Source organism: Camelus ferus, chromosome 7, assembly GCF_009834535.1.
Source record: "Camelus ferus isolate YT-003-E chromosome 7, BCGSAC_Cfer_1.0, whole genome shotgun sequence".
NCBI classification, from domain to species: Eukaryota; Metazoa; Chordata; class Mammalia; order Artiodactyla; family Camelidae; genus Camelus; species Camelus ferus.
Window position 1 is genome coordinate 59808853 of NC_045702.1, and position 22634 is coordinate 59831486.

General features: G+C 40.6%; 1 protein-coding gene across 3 annotated transcripts in view; it reads right to left on the reverse strand.

The window, feature by feature from the left end:
• DYNC1I1 (dynein cytoplasmic 1 intermediate chain 1) overlaps nt 1–22634 on the reverse strand; it is a 378042-nt gene that overhangs the window by 65968 nt on the left and 289440 nt on the right. For all 3 annotated transcript variants that reach the window (XM_006178522.3, XM_032483976.1, XM_032483975.1), the window contains 4 exons: nt 14016–14162; nt 9945–10058; nt 7024–7157; nt 3187–3331 (listed from right to left, as the gene is read on the reverse strand). In XM_006178522.3, coding sequence (XP_006178584.1) covers nt 3187–3331; nt 7024–7157; nt 9945–10058; nt 14016–14162 — 540 coding nt within the window. The remainder of the gene's footprint in view (nt 1–3186; nt 3332–7023; nt 7158–9944; nt 10059–14015; nt 14163–22634) is intronic.

Sequence of the window (22634 nt, forward strand, 5' to 3'; positions counted from 1 at the left end):
TAGAGGTAACACACACCGTGATCTCTTACAGACACGTCCAACTCAAATTTAGGATTACTTAACTTTGTACATTTTTATCTACTTTCAATGCAGCTGATAATATCAATTCTCAATGATATCAGTACAGTCATTTAATTTATCTCAAGATACAAACACAAAAGTAACATAGTTTTAGTAACAATATGGCCGCCAGCAATAGGAGTACTAGAAGTAGTTACAGATTTTTTTGGTAGTCCTTTTTATACCTAAAATATACCTCCTTCGGAATCTACAGTCAAAAATACAGGGCTTTATAATCCAAAAATGGGCAGAGGACCTAAATAAGCAATTCTCCAGTGAAGACATATAAATGGCCAATGGCACATGAAAAAATGCTCAATATCACTAATTATCAGAGAAATGGAAATCAGAACTACAATGAGGTATCACCTCACGCCAGTCAAAATGGCCATCATTCAAAAGTCCACGATAAGTGCTGGAGAGGGTGTGGAAAAAAGGGAACCCTCTTACACTGCCGGTAGGAATGTAGTCTGGTGCAACCATTATGGAAAACAGTATGGAGATTCCTCAAAAACTAAAAGTAGACCTACCATATGATCCAGCAATCCCACTTCTGGGTATACAGCCAGACGGAACTCTAATTTGTAACGATACATGCACCCCAATGTTCACAGCAGCACTATTTACAATAGCCAAGACATGGAAACAACCTAAGTGTCCACTGACAAAAGACTGAATAAAGTTGTGGTATATTTATACAATGAAATACTACTTAGCCATAAGAAAGAATAAAATGATGCCATTTGCAGCAACATGGATGGACCTAGAGATTGTCATTCTAAGTGAAGTAAGCCAGAAAGAGAAAGAAAAATACCATATGATATCACTCATATGTGGAATCAAAAAAAAAAAAAAAAAATAAAGGACACTATGAATTCATCTACAAAAAAGAAACAGACTCACAGACATAGTAAACAATCTTATGGTTACTGGGGAAAGGGGGTGGGAAGGAATAAATCTGGGAGTTTGACATTTACAAATGTTAGCCACTATATATAAAAATAGATTTTAAAAAAGTTTCTTCTGTATAGCACAGGGAACTATGTTCAGTATCTTGTAATAACCTTTAATGAAAAAAACATTAAAATAAATACATGTTTGAATATGCATGACAGGGACATTGTGTTGTACACCAGAAACTGATACATTGTAATTGACTGTACTTCAATTAAAAAAATACAGGGTTTTAAAGTCATTTAGAATTGTTCCATACTGTAAGGTTTTGCCTCCAATCTGAACCACACTAAGGTTGATTCATTTCACGTTACTTCAAAATTTTTAAGAAACAATTTAAAATTTTTTCCTATTTTGTTTCATAATTATGTAAAATATTTACATGGTTCCCAAATTCAATGTATAGACAAAGTATATTCAAAGAAATATAGCTATTATCTTTGCTCCTTTCAGCCTCCTGTCTCTCTATAATTTTTTATGCGTGGTTTATAGTTCTTTTAAAATATATAAAAAATATCAATGACCACATACTCTACACTTTTCTCCACCTCACTTTTCTTATTTAAAAATATGTCCTAGAGATTACTTCATAATAGTAAACAGACGTTTTCATTTCTCACTATACCTGAATAGCACTCCCTCATGTGGATGTACCTTACTTTTGACTTGTCCAGTGTCCTACTGATGGACTTCTGTGCTTTTTTTTCTAGTCTTTTGCTATTCAAGGTAGTCTTTCAATGACTATCCTTCTGCATGCATCACTTTCTTATTTTTATTAGTATAACCTTTGGCATAGATTCCTAGAAGCAGGAATTGCTCTCTCAGGAATAAATACGCATTCATTGTTTAGATATTGCCAAATTCCCCTCCATAGTGTTGCACCATTTGCAGTTCCAATGACACTATGAGAATGGTTGGTTTCTTTCAGTCTCTCTACAGAGTATGTTTTATCTTCTGGCTTTGTGTCAATTTCATAGTTCAAAAGAGGTTTCTCAACTTGGTTTTAGCTTTAATCTTGAAGTGTGGTAGTTTTTCTCACAGTTAAGAGCCAAGTCTGTCCTCATGATACAGCCCCTCTCCATTAACACCCAGGAAGCCACACACTAAAAAGATTCTAATTTTTCTTTTCTTGTTTCTTGGGCTGTTATTTTTTAATCTCCTTTTCTTCTTCCATTCTCCTGTTTACTTCCTAAACATTCCTCTTTCTCTGGATTGTGTCTTAGTCTTTCTTTTAAAATCTACCCCTTGACCTTAATAATCATTATTATTCTGATTACTACTAAGTCAGTACCTGCAGCCCAGGGCAATCCCTCTGCTTCTGTCCCAAATATCAAACTGCCTAGGGGAGATGGTGAATTGTGCCTCCCAAGCACCTTGAATCCAACCTGTGCACTGCTCTTCCCCAGCACGCCCCTCCTCCCGTGTTCTCCAACCAGTGCAGTGAACGTCACCACAGATCTCCAGTCACAAACCTGGGTTTTTTTTTTTCCCTCCTGTTGACTCCATCTCTCATTTTTGTTGTATCAAATCAATCACCAATTTCTGTGGCTTCTACCTCATAAATGATTCTCAAATCCATCTACTTCTCTTCATCCCAAACTACTCATCTAAGCCACTATCATTTCTTCCCTGCACTTTCCTTCCAGGTGGCCTTTCCTAGTTTTAGCTGCTCTCAAGCATGGTCAGTCACCTTTGCAAGTACAAATAAGACAGTGCCATTTACTAGCTTAAGAACCACCAAAAGCTCAAAAACAAAAACAAACACCCAAACGCCAAAACCCAAGAAACCCAAGTCCCAGGCCCTGTATTTCACTAGGTACAGATGAACCTAAGTGTGGCCGCGCTCCGGGCAATCAACAGAAAACAGCGGAGGTGTCGCGGGCAGCTTAGTGTTGCTGAAGGAGGACTTAATTTTTTCATTGTTTGAATTGCTTCAAGTTTTATAAAGAGACTATTCTCAAGTATTACTTATATATGTTAGAAGAAATAAAGTGGACTGAGAAAGTGAGCCTTACCTAGCTCTGAGGCAGAGTGGGTTCACCAGAGGCCATACGAATTCCCAACAACAGGTCTCCTGGACGAGACCTCAGTTTCCCTACAACTCCTCCCGGGAAACCAAACTGTCCTCTTCACCTATGTATTACCTGAGAACTTAAATCAAGGTTTTCTTACCTTTGTGGTCCACAGTTTGACGGTCCAGTCAAATGATGATGTGACAAACAGGTGTGAAAAGTCGATTGGGCCTACTGCCATGTGGCAGTTAATTCCCGTCACTGGTCCCTGGTGACCTTCGAAGACTTCCCCGATACCTGCTTTGCTGCACGAAGACCACACACAAGCAGAAATTCAGTGACCTTGGCAAAGCAGTGACTGCTTTAAAAAAAAAAAAAAAAAGCTTGTCTCTCTATGATTACTTCTCCATAACCAGATGTGAAACCACTTTCATAGATATCTTGAAAGAAATAAAATGCTATACTACTCTTGGTGATTAAAAAACAATATGGGGCAATAACATCTTCTCAATTTTCAGAAGTTAGCATCAAATTTTACCATTTAATCCTTTTTTAGTAGTTCCTCAAACTTCTCAGATAAGTTTGTCTCCTTCTTTGTTTTGTTCAGCAAATGTTCACTAATGGGCCTCCCCCCATCACTGCTGATGCAGCTACTTTGATGGAAAATGTACAGCCGGTGCTCTGTACCCACGATGCAGAACTACGGGTGTGGAAGGCCGACTGTACTACGCCGTTTTAGATAAGGGACTTGAGCATCCTTGGATTTGGGTATCCCCAGGGGCTCCTGGAACCAATTCCCTGGGGATTTAGATACCAAGTCACCTGTATACTTAGATCTCAAGGCTTTCATATTTATAATAAGATGATTCTACTCTTGTGATACATTTTACACAACTTCCATTTTGCCTCCTTTTGGGGAGCCTATTGGCTGTAACACTCCATATGTCTTTTGAATACCTGCATTTATCTTTTCAAGAAAATTTCTTAAATACAGTTGACATACCTGAAAATGTAAAACTTAGTGGCAACCCTTGTCACTAGAAAATAATAGGCATTATTTATAAATGTAATACGGAGAAAATGATGTTTTTCACTGAAAGCACAAGAGACATTTACAAATCCACTAAATGTATATTCCATAAGGGCTGGTGCTGTTTTTCTTACTGCCAAGTGTGTAGCATACAGGAAGTGCTTAATAAACATTTGCTGAACAAAACAGCAAAGAAAGAGACAAACTTATGCCTTTTTTCCCCAAAAGGAGCACATCTGAGAAACAGTGATACACAGTTTCAAAGTTATCCACTGACGTAGATTTAGCTAAACTGGGATTATTTCCAACCTCCGATTACGACACAATAGTCTGCACCAAATCGCACTCAGTTAGAAAATACACCAAAATGCTATATTTTAAAAATTAATGTGCATGAGGTTATAAGACCAACAACTGAGGGACTGTGGAATCTAAATATTATGTCACTAAGAGTGCAAATGAATTAAGTTATTGAAACGTGGGCTTCTGGAGCACCAATACATGTCAGCACACTGAGCAGAACTGGAAATCACAAGCCCAGTGCTGCAGCACATGTTCCATGTAACAGGCACTCCAGAATTATGCCAAGCGAAACTGCTAACAGCAGTTCCACACGTGATCATTTACATTTGTTCAAGAGAACGTGAGAAACTGATCTTTGAAGTGGCCCCTAGTGAGACTCCACTTGCTCTTAACAGCATCCTGAAAGGGTTTATAGGGTGCAAAACGAGGACCTTATTTAATTTATGGAAGTGGATTTGCACCTTCTCTGTTAGGTGAAAAATTGAAATTCCTCACCTCTCTCTTGCAGCCCTGTATGGCCCACTTAAGATTACTATGAAGCCTAAGGCCTGTGACTTTACAGCTTTCCTAAGATCTGTATTTTATATTTCAGACGGACAGAGCGATGTAAAAAGCAACATCAAGCTTATTGTAAAATGAGCTCTGGTTTGTACCGGAGGTACCCTTCTTTTGAACCACAGCGCATCTTCTGATGGTGCTTGCAAAGGACAGCAGCCACAGAGCAAAAATATTTATCATGCAAACAGTTATTCACATTAGAGAAAAATTTTTTTAATCTGAAAATGATCAATGAACATGTTCTGTAGCCTTCACAAATAATTAAGTCCCTGGGTTAAGTCAACTGAACCTATGCCCCACTGATTCTAACAAACACGGAGATAAACCTGTGAATCCCTGTCTGGCCCACTGTGCCCTCCGTGCCTCTCTCGTGCCACTACTCCCTGTCTTGCAGACATTTCTGTGTTTACCTTTCCCACCGTCATCAGATTCCTGAAGGTAGAAACAGGTGTAAATGATGTCTGCATGCCTGGCAACATGTAGCAACACGCTTTGCTGACAGTGGATATGCCGTGTTTGCATAAATGAACAATTTTGTCAGATTTTTTATGCTTTCATCACTTTAATGCGTGGCTTTAGCCAGAACTTAGGAAGGAGGACCACTGGCCATGGAATTATGAGGCATATCATCCTAGTCATTTTTAGTCACGTGAGCAGGGACAATACCACTTGTGTCTACGTGCAGCACAGTAAGAACATCACAGCTCGTACTGCATGAGTGGAAACACCTTAAATTGGGCCAAGGATGCTTGTTACTTCTACAAATTACAAAAAACATGAGTATGAACTTGCACCAGTGCATCATTAAATCTAAACACCCTGTGATTAGTGCAAGAGATGAAGAATCAATTGAATTAGAACGACTAACATGAAAGAGAAATCAAGCACCAAGGTGAGAATGGAAAACCTTTCAGAAGACACAAGTCTTCTCATGAAGTCCTGCCTGCAATGTCACGACCTCGTCTAAATTATTGGATTCTACTTCTTCCTGATGTTTTCCCGGGAGCATCTGCCAATCTCTCAATCAAGACACAGTTCTTATCACTTGGAATCTCAGAGGTGCCTTGTGTATCTCATACTACCCCAGCCTCTGATTGGGAGGCAGGGCCCTAAGGCACTTCTCTGTATTGTTTGGTTATTGATTTGTATGTAGATATAGATTTGTAGCTCCTTACTTACTCGGTGCCAGGCACCGGGCAGGAAATTAATGATGAAATGGATAAAGTTTAGTAAGAGGTAAGTGGCAGATAAGTGAATAGTTGAAATAAAATGTAATTAATGCTAATGTAGAAACACATATAAAAATATATGAAATAATAAACCTATCTGACAGCTTGTAGTCCTATCTACCTCAATTATTCTACTTGGATTTTCTCCACAGTGCTTAAACCACATATTTACTTGTTTATTAGTTTATTTTTTTATCAATTTTAATAAATTATTTAATTATTTATTAATCTATCATTACTAGCTTATTGTCATTTACTCTCAACCAGAATATGAATGCTAGGTCTGTTTCCTTCCTTACTGCGTCCTTATGATGTGATGGAGGCTGGCACACGGGAGGTTCTTAGTGAACACTCTTTGAAAGAATGAGTGACTGAAGGGAATGAAAATTCTACTGAAACATAAAGGAAGAAATGATTTTCTTTGCCCAAGAGAGACAGGAGAGGCTTCCATGTGGAAAGACCTTTGTGCCAGCTCTTGAAGGATGAAGAGGAGTTAACTAGGCCAAGAAGAAACACCAGACCCAGCAGTCGAAACTGAATGGACAAACTCAGAGGTGTGGTGTGGTGGGATCAGCAATCTTTGGGGTGGGGATGTGGCTGGAGCCTGAAGGCTGAGCCTGGGAAGGGCTAGCTATCAGGAATCCTCTATGATGCACTAAGCGTGGACTTTCTCCCTCAAGGCAATGTGAACCATCAGAGGCTTACAATGGCTAATGACCAGAGCAGATGGATGCTATAAACTAACAAAGATGTGCGGCTGTGATTTGCATTTCTCCAGAAATGTCTTTCTCATAACACAAAGTGGTTGTAATCCAGAAAGTGATAAAAGACTTTCGGAAATGAAGAACGCGTCATCGGCAAGAAAACAGAAAATCACCTTCCATGACGACAGGCCGTGTAGACTATACCCTCCTCACTGCCAACCACGAAGTTATTGACGTCTCCCGTCGGGAAGGCCATTCCAGTAACAGCCACGGGCTTGGACTTATTGTACACCAGCTCCATGCTCTCCTACCAAAACACGGCATGTGTTACATTCCCTCTGTCAACTCCTTGCCATGCCAAAGATAGCACGGAAAAATCATTTGACTAAATCGTCTGTTTGCTTTTCACACAGCGTTACAAAAGACCCCGGCTGTGCCAGAAACCACGCTTTACTGCCCTGACATTCATGCTTCTGTGTATCTCTGGTTTCAGGCCGGCTGGATTTCATCAGCGTGTGCTGCTGCTTCTTAAGTCAGGCAGAGATGACAGGTGAGAATTTTGAAACTAATGGTGCAGAAACTAAAGATAATACTGTAATGGTTACACTTGTCAGCCCCAGGCTTTAATAAAACACACAATACCCTCGTATTTACAAACATTTTCAAAATCAATTGTTCGTGAGAATACACATGTATTAATATCAGATGTACTAAGCACATCTGTCAAAGCAGGAGTGTGTGTCCTCCACTGGACTAAAACCAGAACGTCGTCACTTGGGTCATAAAAACCAGATTTCAACAGGGACTGGGTTTCATGAAGGGCACTGAGTATGTAGGCTGTAAGTCTGTAAAAACTAGCGTTTAAATCAGTCTTTAAAATAGTAAATGAGAGCTTTATCTTATCTAAAATGATTTTCAAAACCAGGAATAAGGATGTGCTTGCACACCATGATGGCCACTGAGTCCTTGAAATGTGGCTAGTGTGGGTGAGTCAGCATGTAAATTATGCACTTTTTAAGACTGACTATGGAAAAATGACTGTGGGGTATCTCATTAAAAGTATTATATTGACTTATATGTTGAAATAATAACATTTTGGATACATCGGGTTAAATAAATTATTAAGTTTTTTAAAATCAGGAATTAAAGTATATTTTAAAAGACATTTTGTGGAATTAAGTTTAATAATGGTGAAGAGTAATTAACTACAACCAACGTCCTTGGATATTTCTGGCTATTCACACCAAACAGACTGCTTTGTGCAACTTAAGTAATTTTTTAAAAAAAGTTCTAGGGGATCCTGTCATTGTATTTGGAAGTTTAGTCTTTTTCATGCAAGCAAATAAACCCAGTCATCACTGCCTGGGAGTCAATAAATTGCAAGCCCATGCTAATAGTCTGGGAAGCATAGACCACATGGTCATGTGATGTGCTCGCAGTTTGAGATCCACACACAGTGAGTGCATTAGTGAGGGGATGCTGTGACAATGCAAGACAGGGAAGTGGACCTTCCAGTGGTCTGTTTCACTGCTATACTTAGCAGCAGGAAGGGACAGTCACCCACTTGGGACAGAGCAACTGTTGTCTGCTCCCAGGTCTGCCTGCATGCGCAGCCATGCCCAGAAATGCTCCACCTCTGTATAGAGACAGGAGTCTGCGGCCGTGCAACAACTAATAAAAATGGCCATGTAGTCCCGTACGACTGGCTTTAACCTAAACACATACATTTAAATCACCAAAATGGGCAATTAAAAATTCCTAATTAGAGGGTTCCCTCATATCTGTTTGTAATCTCCATGCTCTTAAAAGAAAACAACAGATTGCTGCGAAATTTAATACAAAGCTATAAAATACCCACACACGACCCCCAACTTGTATAAATGTTAAAGATCAGCAAAAACAGAGGGACTTAGACTGTAAGGAGCCTATTAGCTCTCTCTCTCCACCAACTAAAATTATAAAGAGAACCTATTTAGTCTTAGCATTCTCTACACCTGCATTTTGTGGAGACTTATGAGAGGCTCTTTTCAGTTTCCACATTTCCTTATGTATCTGGAAACTTCAGGTATCTTCTAATATTGTGGCAGGGACAGTCTAGGATTGTTATTCCAGGAAAGGCAATAGAAATGTTAACACTGAGAGTTATCCTTGATGTTTCCTCATAGTTTGGTCAAAAGCTGTAACAGGAAAACTCTTCTCTGTTTTTAGTTGGAGGTGAGTGAAGTACTTTTTTCCCCCACAAAGAAATGCTGAAAGAATATGAATGTTTGTGTGGTCTTTTGCATATGTGTGTGTGGTCGTGTGTATGTGTATGTGTGTGTGGTCTTGTGTGTGTACGTGTGTATGGCCTTGTGTGTATGTGTGTGTGGTTGTATGTATGTATGTATGTATGGTCATGTGTGCGTGTGTGGTCTTGTATGTGTGTGTGTACACACATATATTCTGAAAGCTGCATTTTGAAGCCTCCCCACAACAGTCTCTTCCACTTCTGCTCCTGAGTTTGGCTTCCATTACTGTCATCAGGAGGGGTTTGGAAACGCTGGAACGTCTTCATTTTTGACTTCTCACTTGTTAATCAAGGAATGGCAGGAGCCACACTAACAAACGTTCCAGAGGAGCAAATGGATGGCTGGACAAATTCTTCAAGCACACAGGCAGTTGTCTAGGCTGTGGACACAAGCAAGGGCTTGGATTTTTGTTCTGCGGGGATACCTCTTCTCCAAGGCAAGGACCCGTCAGGGATTGCTCTGCTGAGCTGCAACCCCATTTGCATTTGTTAAACAATACTGTAGGGTTCATACAATTCATACCACAGGCAACGTTCATAATTACTATGCTTTAAAATGGATTATTTCATTTTCACTTGAAACTGACCTACGATTAACGTATTACAATAATTACATGATTTGTGGTAAAGGAAATGGGTTTTGGCTTCGAGAGGAGACTGCTGAAAACCGGCCCCACTCTTTCAAGTGCACCCCTTGATTTTAGCTCCTATAGGATGTGAGGGTTAGGCTTTTAAGGAACTATGTTCCATTAGGCAGGTATCTCTTTTAACCAGGATGCTCTTATGTGTAGGGGAAAACAAACCCACCTGTGGAGTGGAAAGCATGTCCAGGCTCCAGGAACACATTTTACCGTCAGTGGAGACAGTGATGAGGTTGTGAGCATTCTGGGTCCCCACTACATTTACACAGTACACGGGATGCTGCAAAAAACAAATGTGGAGGGTCAGACACTGATCCAAGAGGAAATGCTTACATGTGAGTGTCAAACACAATTCCAAAACAAGGATTAAAGAGTGACATAATCCTGCAGTAATACAAGCCTCAAGTCATTTCCCACTTTTGATTTGAATCTGATTTCTTTTTAAAAGCTCCGGCAGCAACACAGAGCAATGGCACACAAAGCTTCACCTAGCTCAGTCAGATACAGTGCAGTGGAGCTGAAGAAAGTGGGAGCAAGAGAGGGCTGATGGGGCAGCAGCGGTACGGGAGGGGGCCTCGTATTCCTTGACCGAGGCTCCACCGCACAGTTTGGCTTCTAAACTCATCGTGAGTGATGGAAAAAGATAGTCTTCAAAAGGGTAGAGTGATTGACTTTTTGGAAGGAGTAAGTGTTACTAAATCTGGAGTTAAGTGCATTACAACCACAGTGGCAAACATTCATTAACATTCTTTATCAAAAGTAGTTAATATTCATCTTAACTCTTTGATTGGAGGGAGAGATATTGGTGTTGGAAGTTATTGCCACAATGCACCTAGTAAGAAAAAATTAAGTTCTTTGATGTTGCTGCAAAATTTAGATGTAATCATAGATATATTTTTCAAAATGTTATTCAGGATAGCATGGAGAGCTTAGATTTGGCCAGGGCTTTGAGAAAGGTCATTTAAACATCCCAGGAATCGTCAGCAAGATGCTCTAACCTTTTATCATAACTCAGGAAGGTTATCCCACTCCGTAGAATCCAAAATGGTGGGCTAAAATCATTTGCAGCTGCACATTAAATACTAAATGGGAGGTTAGCATAAGCAGAATCTTACAGTAATTTGGGTTAGATTTCAGGCGGCTTAGCCATCAGTGGCCAAACCACAACTCAGCTGACGCTTCTCCGTGCAGAGAGCGGACAGTCTCTCTCTTGGTAAGTTACTGTCCATAATACCTAGCCAGAACAACAGCGAAACGATCTTCAATACTGGAAAGTTGATACTGTATAAAAGATGGCTCCCAAACTACTATTATCATATAAACTCCTGGTCAGAAGGAACTGTAGTCATCAAGGGCAGCTACTCATCTGTCTCGACCAAGAGGTGGTCCAGACTCTGCCTGAACACCTTTCTCAGCCAGTTTTAGCACAAATTCCTGGGGAATTCTTCCTCCACCAGTGGGGATAAAGAAAGCTCAGGGAGATACTTTTAGTACAGGGCCCTCTGACATCACATAGATCAAGTCAAAATAATATTTACAGACCACTGTTATCTTACTCCTTCTCCCCTAGTCTTGTCTTACCAGACTAATCATCACCAACTCCTTCAGCTGTTCCTTGAGTATCTGGTTTTCAACACCTTCCCCATCCTGGTCACTCTCTTTTCAATACGCTGTATTTTGTCTGAGTTCCCCTTCCAGTGAAGTTCTGAGAATGAAACACAACTGTCTATCTATATTCTGACTAACAGAATATAGAAATTCAGGGAGCACTGAATTGTCACTTCTCATGTGATTTATTAAAGAAAAAAAAAAAAGGCCTCTACTAATGCATCCTAAGATGACACTTTCTTTTTGGGCAACTGTATCACCTCTTTTACTCATGCTGATGGACGGTCAACCAAATCCCCATGTCTTTTTTTGTACCATATCCTTCCAGAAACTTGCAAATGAATGAGCCTTAATGAGTCTGGACAGTGGTGAGCACAGGAGAGACAAGGACCTAAAACACTGTCCTGATCAGGTCTCTAACTATCAAGAGGATTAATGAGGTGGGGTGGGACTGTGGACAGTGCTTTTCCCCAGGTCTCTGGCGTATGTGGAACCTACAGCCACGGGCAAACTCAAATGCAAATCACACATGCTCTGCGTGCAAATCAAGTGGAAGAATGGATGGGAAAAATTCTCACCTGAAAATGAGAGACTCAGGAAGCTAGAGAATGGGAAAGCAAGGGCCATTGTTACGAACCTCAAATCCACCTAGTGTTTTTCAGCCAGAGTCCAATGGGGTTTCTTTTGCTAACCCCAGAGCATCAACACAAATCACCAAAACCCTAGTGGATCAGGACTCCTAAGGGTGGGTCTAGGGGGAAAGAAGGCAGTTAGAAGGATGTAGAGGGCCCCGAAGGCCTAGGAAGGAATGCGTGTGGTAGCCCCTCCCTGGCTTTAATCAGGACTACTGGCCTGTGCTTTCAGGAGTAATAAAACTCAGTTTAAAAGAAAAGAGAGAGATGTAAAGAAACCAGAACAGAAGCAGACACGTGGGCATGCCTACTCATACACACACACAAACACACATCACTCTACTTAATGGGAAGAAAAAAGCAACGGTTCAGCTCATTTTTCCAGTATAGATGCCAGATTGTTTTTATTTATTTTAGGAATAAACTTACTGTGGGGCAGGAGGTTTTGGCTTTAATTAGGATTTCCTGTTGTCCCAAATGCATATGTGTGGTGGGTGTGAAAGGAAATTAGTTAGTAATCTGTGGTGGGCCTCTTTTTTCTTAACCACTTTTGATCCTGGTACCAATCAGCCAGGCATTAGTGGAAGTTGAAAGACAGTCACAAACTTAACTGTGCACTTAGAGCTGTGGATTCAACAAAACACAGCAAAAGAGAAAAAAAATGTTACGTTATTTTCTAACAGAAATAACGTCACTCTGATAATAAGAGTATTTTACTTGTGGTGATCATGTCCTAAGTTACTTGAAAAAAAAGATGACTACTTTGGAAGAGTTCCTGGATTTAGACTCTCCCCTAAAGCTTAGAGCTAAATGTTTTAATATTTGGCTGTATAACTTCTTGAAATTTTAGAAGGTATGCTCACAAACACACCAGATATGCACAGAGAGCCAAGAAGTGGTTTCGCACTCCTTGAGCAGACACCTGCATCAAGCCCGTCTCCTCCTGGGTCACAATTTTGTTATTAGTTTGGAGAAACTGGGTAGACAACAGCAATTTTCCAAGATTCTCAAGAACTAGTTTCACCTGCATGTGTCTTAGGTCCAAGTCAATCAGAATTAAGGCTGACTTGGTATTTGTCATTTCCCATTGTCAATCTTACAAGAGTGGAAGAAATTTTCTTCTTTGTGGTCTCAGCTAAAGCAGCTAGCAGCCCTTTTTTTTTTTTTTTTTAAAGCAAGATGGTTCTGAGGCCAGCAGATGAAACAAATGAGGCAACCACATTAAGGAAATCGAAACAATAGTAGAGCTGTATCCTTGGGCATAATTTGGGCATTTCAGAAAAAGGACATCAGTTCTCCAGAATGTCAGGGTAGCAAAGATTGATGGAGACATGCCTGTCTCCTCATTCCTCCTAACTGCTAAACACACCTGTCATTCTCTTAAAGGAAATGACAGAGTAGTTGTCTTATGAACACTATACTGAACCTCTTCTGCTAAATTATGGGTAATGGTTTTGAGATGTTGACTTTTAACCCTAGGGATTATATTGTCACTGTAGACTTTACCACTGAGACTTACACCATGCATTCCAGAATTTAAAGTCGTAGCATTCCCTCAAAACACAAACGGAAAAGGCCTGTTGGCCCAAGTCCCACATACCATCCCTAGACATAAAATGCTTACTCTTCATGGCCTATTTGAAAATACAAGTTTCCACCTTAACATGTAAACGTGAAGTTTCTTTGAGAAAACAATCTCACCGATGCCTCCTCCAAGGTTTCTCCCTGTGTCTTTTCTTTGTTTTAAGTTATCCTCTCTGGTAGCCTTTGGGATATCCAAAGAGATCCCTTCTACGTGCTAAAACTTGTCGATTATTAAGAGACTTCTCTAAACCCAGTGCTTCCTTCACGTACTTTCCACTCACCTTTCCTTTAGTCAGTGAGGGTGCAGTCACTATAAATGAGCTACGTCTCACTCAGGGTGACTAACAACATCCAGACTTCTGTCCATTATCCCCTCCTGTGGGGCCTGGGTGGCTGACAGGGATGTGACTTACCGTGTGTGCAACCGCTGACAAGGGTGTCCGCTGAACCGGGGTCCTCCGATGACTGCGATTATCCCACAGGACAATCTGGCCCGAGTAAGTCCCACCAACGACCAAGTTGGGATGGAAACGAGCGAAGCAGACTGACATCACAGACGACTGTGAGGGGAAAGAGGAGAAAGGTATACTGTTAAACGGTTGGAGGCTCGCTTCTTTCTGAAGCAAAAACATCTGATCCCATCAACTCAACCCATGCTGGCAAACACAGAGCAACTGTTAGGTGCAGAGTTAGGAGGACACTGTACATGGACACAGACTTTCCCTGGAGAGGCTGGCCAATGTTTACCCCTTGAAACTTGAAATTTGAAGTCCTGGCCATGTCACCCAATAGTCATAAAACCTATCTTATGTACATCCTTGTTTTGTGGTCTCTAAACCTTAGTTTGTGGATATTTCCCATTTATCAATAAAACTGCATCAGAACTAATATTAATTCTCCGCTAAAGCCTTTACAAAGCCATTCTTGACTCTGGGGGCCTGTCCTCGCTGGTTTATACTCTGTACAGTGTTGGCAAGGCTTTGAGGACTCTGAGAGGGGGTGCTTTTTTCTGTCTTTTGTTTTTGGCTTAATGTAGACTTCTAGGAAGTACACTGACCTCAGACTGATCCAACTGGTTCCTCCCTAAATCCCCTCGCCTCCCACAGGCATTCTCCTGACCCTTAGCCTGCCCACTTCAGACAATTCTTAATGTTATTCTTTGCCTATTTTAACAAACAGTCAGAAATGGGTTTCAGTCCAACTCTGCCATGGTCTGTCATAGCATCACGAATGTGGTTTCTAAAATTCCACAGAAGACTACTGGGCACTACATATTATAGGAAATTACTTAGCTGAGACAGAACCACGATACATTTAAAATCAGACAACTTGGCTGCTCCATATTTGCTAAGAAGTCCATCTTGATTCCTGTTCTACCTTCCTTGGTTGCATTTCTATGAGGAAGTAATTGTTTTTAATAAATATTTCACCCTTTCAATTCAGTTCAATGAATAATCTTATGGGTAAAAAAGGCACTGAGGGGAACATTAAGGTGCTCATTGCCCTAGAAAACAGAATGAAAAGGCATTCATGCTGCTCATTCCTAAATGCTAGTCCATGCCTTTATACAGAATAGAAAAAGATGCCTGTCTGCATGGACAGTCATGTGAGCAGGTACCTGGTTTGGCAAGTGGAGAGTAAGGTAGATTTTTGTGATCACTTGTCCCTTGGGTTTGAAATCCTTGCACACAACTTGCACACACAAGCAGCAGGCTTGAGGATGATACATGCCATGACTAGATCATAGGAGTGTGTGTGTGCGTGAGGGTACAGATGTGAGTCTTTGTGTGTGCGATGGGAGTGGTGAGGAAGGTTTGTTTCAGCTAGGAAAAGGGAGAAAAGAGGAGAGTGGAAAGGGTGGGATGGTTAGAAAGACCTCACAAAAGGGGATGCATTACCCCCTGATGTATGTGGAACGTTCGGCATAACGGAAAGGAAAAGAAACAGCGATTCCTGAGAGATGGGATAATGGGAAAAAAGACTGGAGGCATCAAAACAGAGTCTGGTGAACAGCTACAGTCTGGTTTGGCTGGGAAGAAGCTTGCATGGAAAAAATACGGAGGAGGAAATGTGGCTGAAGAGGTCGTCTGGGCCAGACAAGAGAGGGCCTGGAATGGCAGGCACTGTTTGAATTTTTTTCTGTGGGCAATAGTGAGAAATCACAGCTTTCCAAGCAACAACAACAACAAAGGATCAAAGGTTGTAATTGATAAGCCAGCAAAGTAGTCATTGAAAAAGAAATGATGACCTCTTTCTGACTGGGAAGCTAACTGTCCATTAAAAAAAAAAATCAGATCTACAATCATCTTAAGCCTTCCTAGTCAGAAAGTCTCAGATACCCTGAGGCAGAATGGAGAATGCAGACTACTTTTCAATGTCACATTTTCCTAGTTTGAATGATTTTCAGTTCTAATTCCTTGAACGCAATCGATGGCAAACACACTTGTGCCCCAATCTGGTTTTCATAAAGTTCAAGAATAACTCTCAATAATGATACCAAATGAAAGAAAAAGAAAATAATGCTGGTCAGCTTCTTGTTTTACACATCCCACAGAAACGATTCTTAGTTTTCAACTGATGAAATTCTTATGTTGCTTGAGCTATGTTGGAAACATTTTCTTTAAAACTTCAGAAAAGTCTTAAAATTATCCAGGTGGCATCAACAATTGAATTTACCAAAGCTCCAATCAATATGGATAAAGGAATGCCATTAAATTTGAAAAATCCAGAGTTCAACCACTTGATTGCTTCCGTGTTTCAGTTAAATCCCAGCAAATGCTGCTCCAAACCTTGCATAGTTTAAGAGACTAAACTAGAGAAAAATGAACAGTAGAAGTATTTCTACAAAACAGAAATACAGTTGATCAACTAGAATTCAATCTTGCAAGGTGAGAACTCTAATTCCTACTTTTTCATTCATTAGTTTGTCCACACTTCATTCATTCAAACACATAGCACCAAGTTTTAAAAATCATTTTAAAAATTTTTAATGTCACAAAAGCCCATCTCAAATTCAGAATCCTATTTATATTTGATTAAAAAGTCAAATTAATGCTAAAAAGGAGTAACAACACTTTCAAGCACCAGTCTTTGTTGTTTTGCTGCAAACTAATCTTTACAATATCTCCATGAGGGAAAAAGAGTACTTTTATTTTTTATTTGGAAAATTAGGAATGGTGGAGCAGTTATGTGATTCATCAATTTCACTTACTTTTTAAGCTCACTACGTTAATTTTAATATATATTCTATGTACTATAGACTGTAAATGCTTAGATTCCCGGGGTGTACCACATTTGATATACTTATCATTCATATGGAAAATCGAAGGTGGAATGATCTCAGTTCTCTAGATGTGAAGTTTGGAATTTAGTTTTTTCTTGAGATGTTTTTAAGTACCCTGATGTTTGATGTAATGGTGGCAAACATTTGGATGATTGGCTGAATTTATTTTTCATCTAAATGTGTAGGCTCCTTTAAGACACACGGGAACAGTTCCGAAGCCACTACGGCCCTGACAGGCAGCAAGTCTGCATCAGCCCCCCCAGGAGTAAACTGTCTTAGAAAGATCCCTGCAACCTCGTGCTGTTCACACAACTACTGATCTAGTTGTTGTTGCCAGCTGTCATGGAATTTACTGACTGTCAGCATCAAGGCGAAGGACAGCATCATCCTTTGAGTTACATCTAATGGGCAGAGTGAAAAAGAATTCCAGAAAAGTTGACTGACAACACTAAAACATGTGGCTTTTTGTTGCTCTCATTTCAATAGCACATTTTCTGAAGACATATTCTATGAAAAGCATTAATAATACTTATGTTACTAAAAATTTCATCACTTCCCTGGGAATTTAAAATTGTGTCTTAATTAAGTTATTCAGTGCCATAATAAAGCATTGATGATTAATACCATTTAGAGAAACAAGATTAATTGGAAACAAGAAGCTTCCCCACCTTGTTACTCTTGGCTCTGTAAGAATGCATGTGTATATAGACATTTTTGTAATTTTAACTTTTTACCTATTTTATTTTATTCTTTAAAATATTAGGGCCTTGGAATTTTTTTTTTTTTTGTGGAGAATATATGGCCTTTAAACATTCAAATCAAGTAGCTTACATGAGTGGAAAAATAACAAGAATTTTTGGACAATGCTGACTGTCTAATCAAAGTAAGCTTTCCTGGTATTACACTTGAACTGTGCTTTTACAAGGCTCATGATTTCATTGATAAGGCCATGTTGATAGTCAAATTAGGGTCCCGGAAATATGATAAGCTCATATGTTAAAAGTTTCATGTAAAACTAGGGAGGCTACCTGTATATATTCCAACACAAGTAACACAGACATTATTACATGAGGAACCACCATTTCCAACAGGACAAGCATCTCATTTTGATTATTTACATCCTACAGTTCCCCCAAATCAGGACAAACAAGGTTTTCAGGATCAGGCTATCTCAACTGACAATTTCTGGCACCCTCCACAGACGTGGTCGCCCAGAGGCTCCCCAGGAAACTTTATTTTCTAACCTTGAGCAGACGGCCTGGTTACTGGCCATCCCCACAAAGGCACCCCTCCTCCTTATCCACATTGCCACATGGCCACTTGCACATGAGCTGACCCACTGAAGCAGGGTTCCACAGCCTCCTCACCTGCTTTGGGAGGAGGCAGTTTATTTTACCCCATTCACCAAGGGAATTCCACAGAGACGAGTCAGGGTGGGGGACCCCATCCTCCACGTCTCCCTCTACTCACTGCACGCCAACTGCATTCAATTCCAGTCAGCCCCAACCCCTCTTTAAGTGGCTGTGGGGGCTGTTTTCTATTTTATGGAGTTAACCCAGGCCAGCTTAAAGATGGTACTTTCCCTTAACCACAGACCCAGATGCCCAGGGCAAACAGCCTTTGGTCACTGCTGGTTGGCAGCTGGCCCCGTAGGTTCAAATGTGATCTGGCTGCCTATGTCCTTCTGTATGTGGCACTCTGCCTGCTCCCTAGCCATTGTGCCTGGGCAGGAGGGCTAGGGGTCCTGCATTCAAAAGCATCTCTTCTGGGAAGGAACTGGTCCCAGAGAGGGAATGGCCATATTGTTGCCATATGCAGTTTAATGGTGGCTGACATTTTATTTGCCTAAAACCAAGTGCTTAATTGTCAGAGGGCTGTGAGGCAGAGAGATCAGTTGCTTCTGGCTACGAGTAGGCTAGTATGTATTTCTGCAAGTACCTAAGAAACCCACAAAGATACTTCTTTTGTTAATGGAAACAAGCATAATTGGCGAACACTGCTCTGGAAAACAACTCTTACAGGCATACAGGCAATCGTGCAGAACCAGGCATCTGACAATGTAGAAGGTGTGAAGGTGGTAAAACTAAGACATGAGTCAGGAGTTGGACTCTAAGCTTTAATTGCTGTAAAGGGAAAGGGTCTTTCTTCTTTCAGAGCTCTCTTTTCCTATATCTAAGTCTCCATCCTAGGGTGCACACGTCATTCTTCTAAACTTTAAGAGTGACCATCTACTGAAAGTTATTACCTCATTAGTAACAGGGTGTTCAGGTGCAGAGACTGAATTCATTTGCTTGCTAATTCTTGACTCAGTTTGTGTCCAAAAAAAAAAAAAATACGCTGATTATAAAATTTGATTTCTGGGAGATCAGCAACCACTCACTCCAATGACCTTTCTTAGAATCCCTTGGAATTTTCATGCCTTTCAGTACTGTGTGTGCCTAAACTTGGGCAGTGTGCTGAAGACACAAAAGTTAGTGCATAAACCACAAAGAAGTACCACTTCGCACCCACTAGGATGGCAGTAATTTTAAAATGTTTACATGTCCACTGTACCTCAATAAAGCCAGGGGGGCAACAAACAAAAAATGAAAATAACAAGTGTCAGACATGCTATGGAGAAACTGGAACACTCACACAGTGCTGGTAGGAATGGAAAAAGAGGCAGCCACTCTGAAAAACAGTCTGGTGGTGTTAAACATAGAGGCAGCATCTGACCCAGCAATTCCACTTCTAGGTACACACCTAAGATAACAAAAAACATGTAGCTACTCAAATTGTACCTGAATGTTCCTAGCAGCATTACTGATAATAGCCAAGAAGTAGAAACAACCCAAGTGCCCATCAACTGAGGAATAGAAAAACAAAATGTGGTGAATCCATACAGTGGAATAGTATTGACCAATGAAAAGGAATGAAGTACTGATACATGCTACAACATGGATGAATCCTGAAAAGATGCTAAGTAAAAGAAATCACAAAATCACATGTTATATGATTCTACTTATATGAAATGTACATCATAGGCAAATCCATAGAGGCAGAAAATAGATTATTGGTTGCTTAGGAATGGGGGTCAGGGGGAGAATGGGAAATGACTACTAATGGGCCTGAGTTTATTTCGGGGGTAATAAAAATGTTCTAGAGTTAGACGGTGGTGACGGTTGTACAACTTTGTAAATATCCCAAAAAATCCAGAGAACTGCACCCTTAAAAAGGGTGAATTTTATGGTGTGTGAATTAAATCTCGATTTTTCAGAAAGTTAGTGTGCAGTCATAGTTCTAATCTCATGAAGCTTACCAACCTTATTTCTTCTCTTCAAGACAACTGTCTGGACTATTCTGATCACTCTTTCCTCTAATAATTATTTGATTCTCTTTACTTCCCCCTGTATGGCTTCTTTAGTTTCTACTCCCTGAGAGGTTCTGAGGTGGACACACGTGAACTCTCTAGAGCTGATTCCTGCTCTGATGTCTACTAGTTGTATACATCCTCTAAGCCTTCATTTTTTTTGGCACATTTGCAAACTACTTAAAAATTGTGGTTAAATACACATTACAAAATTATTAACTATTTTTAAGTACACTACTTAATGGCCTTAAGTACGTTCACATTGTTGCGTAACCATCACCATCACCTAAGAACATTTTCATCTTCCCTAACTGAAACTCCGCATCTATTAAACACTAATTCCTCATTCCTATCCTCATCTCAGCCCTTGGCAACCACCATTCTACTTTTTGTCCCCATGAATTTGACTACTTGAGGAACCTCATATAAATGGAATCACATCATATATGTCTTTTGTGACTGGTTTAGTTCTCTAGCATTTGTCCTCAAGTTGTTACTAAAGCCACGTAGCACTACAAGTGTTAGTACATCGTATCATGTGTCAGAAGTTCCTCCCTGTCTAAGTCTGAATACCATTCCATCATATGCATATACCAGATTTTGTTTATCCATTCATCTGTCAAGAGACACGTGGGTTGCTTCCACTTTTTTGCTACTATGAATAATATCACTATAAATATGAGTGTTTGGGGTTTTTTTGTTTTTTATAGTAAGCATCCTAATTGCAGATTTCCCCAACATCTCATACCTTAAACCGAGCTGGAACCTACTTATCTGCGATGTGACTTTACATCTGATTGTGACTTATTCATCATTGGCATGTGCGTGGACCCCTCAAGCCATTTTCTAAGCTAGTATTACTCCACATTTGCCTGTACCTTAGCATCATCTAAGGAGCTTTTTTAAACTCCCCAATGCTCAAGCCACATCCCATATCAATTAAATTAGATTTTCTGGGGGTGGGACCCAGGCACCAAGATTTTTAAAAGTTGCACAGGAAATTCCCATGTGCAGTTGAGTGAACAGTACTGTTATAAATCAATGGTTCTCAAACTTATATGAACAAAAGAAGTGCTCAGAGAATTTGTTAAAAACACAGATTCTTGAGTCCCAGCCTGGATCTACTGAATCTGAATTTGAAGAGGCCTGGAGGTCCATTTGATAACAGTGACTTAATCGAGTATGGCCCAAAGTCACTGTGGGATGAATCTCATTTTGCATCCATGTAGGCCAGGTCTGGGATGCCTCCTTTATGGGGTCATGTGCCCATTTTCACAACCCGGCCAAATGAGGCACGTGTGATACAATAAATGGTCCTCTGCTAACGTGCCATTGCTTAACTTCCTTCAATTTGACTTGCTGGTTTTTACATCTCTCCTGTTCCCGCTCCTCTCCTAAATGAGCAGGCTCTTAGGAAGTGATCAATGAGAGGGACAGTGAAGGCTGAGGTCCTAAGTTCCCTTCCGCATCATGCTCCATGCCGACACTGAACTGCTGAGAGTCTGCTTGTTTATTATTAGGAGGGCTAATGAACACCGTCACTGTCACACCAGGTTACGTGGTTATTTACTTGTGGGGGCATTCCAAAATTTTTGAGCACCTATTAAGTGCCAAACATGTTGTACACATCTCTTTATCAGTCCTAATAGCTGGGTAATTTTGCCTCCATTTTTTTCAGATTAGGAAACCCAGACTCAGGCAAGTAAAGTCATGGACTTAAGGTCAAAAGAATAGTAAGTGACAAAGCCTGGATTTGAACTATGTCCTGGCTGATTCAGAAGTCAATATACGGCGAAATCTTGCATCGACTGAACGTAAGTGCATTTTCTCTTTGAAGTGTAAAGTCCACGCTCCTGAACACCACATTTCTGACTGCACATGATCATAGACAACCTCATGCATCCCCTCGGGGCAGACAGGGCTTTGGGGCTCCCTGTCAGTCCCAGTGGCTTTGGCACTGAGTCTCCAGCCCCTCTCCAGTTGGACCTCAGCTGCTGGGGTGGGACCGATCACTGGACTCTACAGCTCCTACCCTACCAGTTTCGACAGCTGACAACAGAACTAATTAGTGCCGACTGTGGTGACATTTACCATGCGGTGGGTGCTTCCTGCTGAGAACTGATCGAGACCTATTAATCATTTCATGGGCCTCTACTGGACAGCCAGCACCTGGAAACCACCTGGGTCACATCTGACAAGCCCTGCGTTTACTGTCACTGCTTTGGGGGAAATGCTTTGTTTTCAGCTTGTCACTATGCAACTAAACCAAAAATGCCATTTCAATACAAGTTCTTCTTAAATGAGTGTTTATGCCCGTAAATAAATATGGGAACTGTTATTAGTTCTTGTGAGAAGGGGAGAATGCCCCTGTGTGCTTTAACAAACAAAACTGACTCCCTA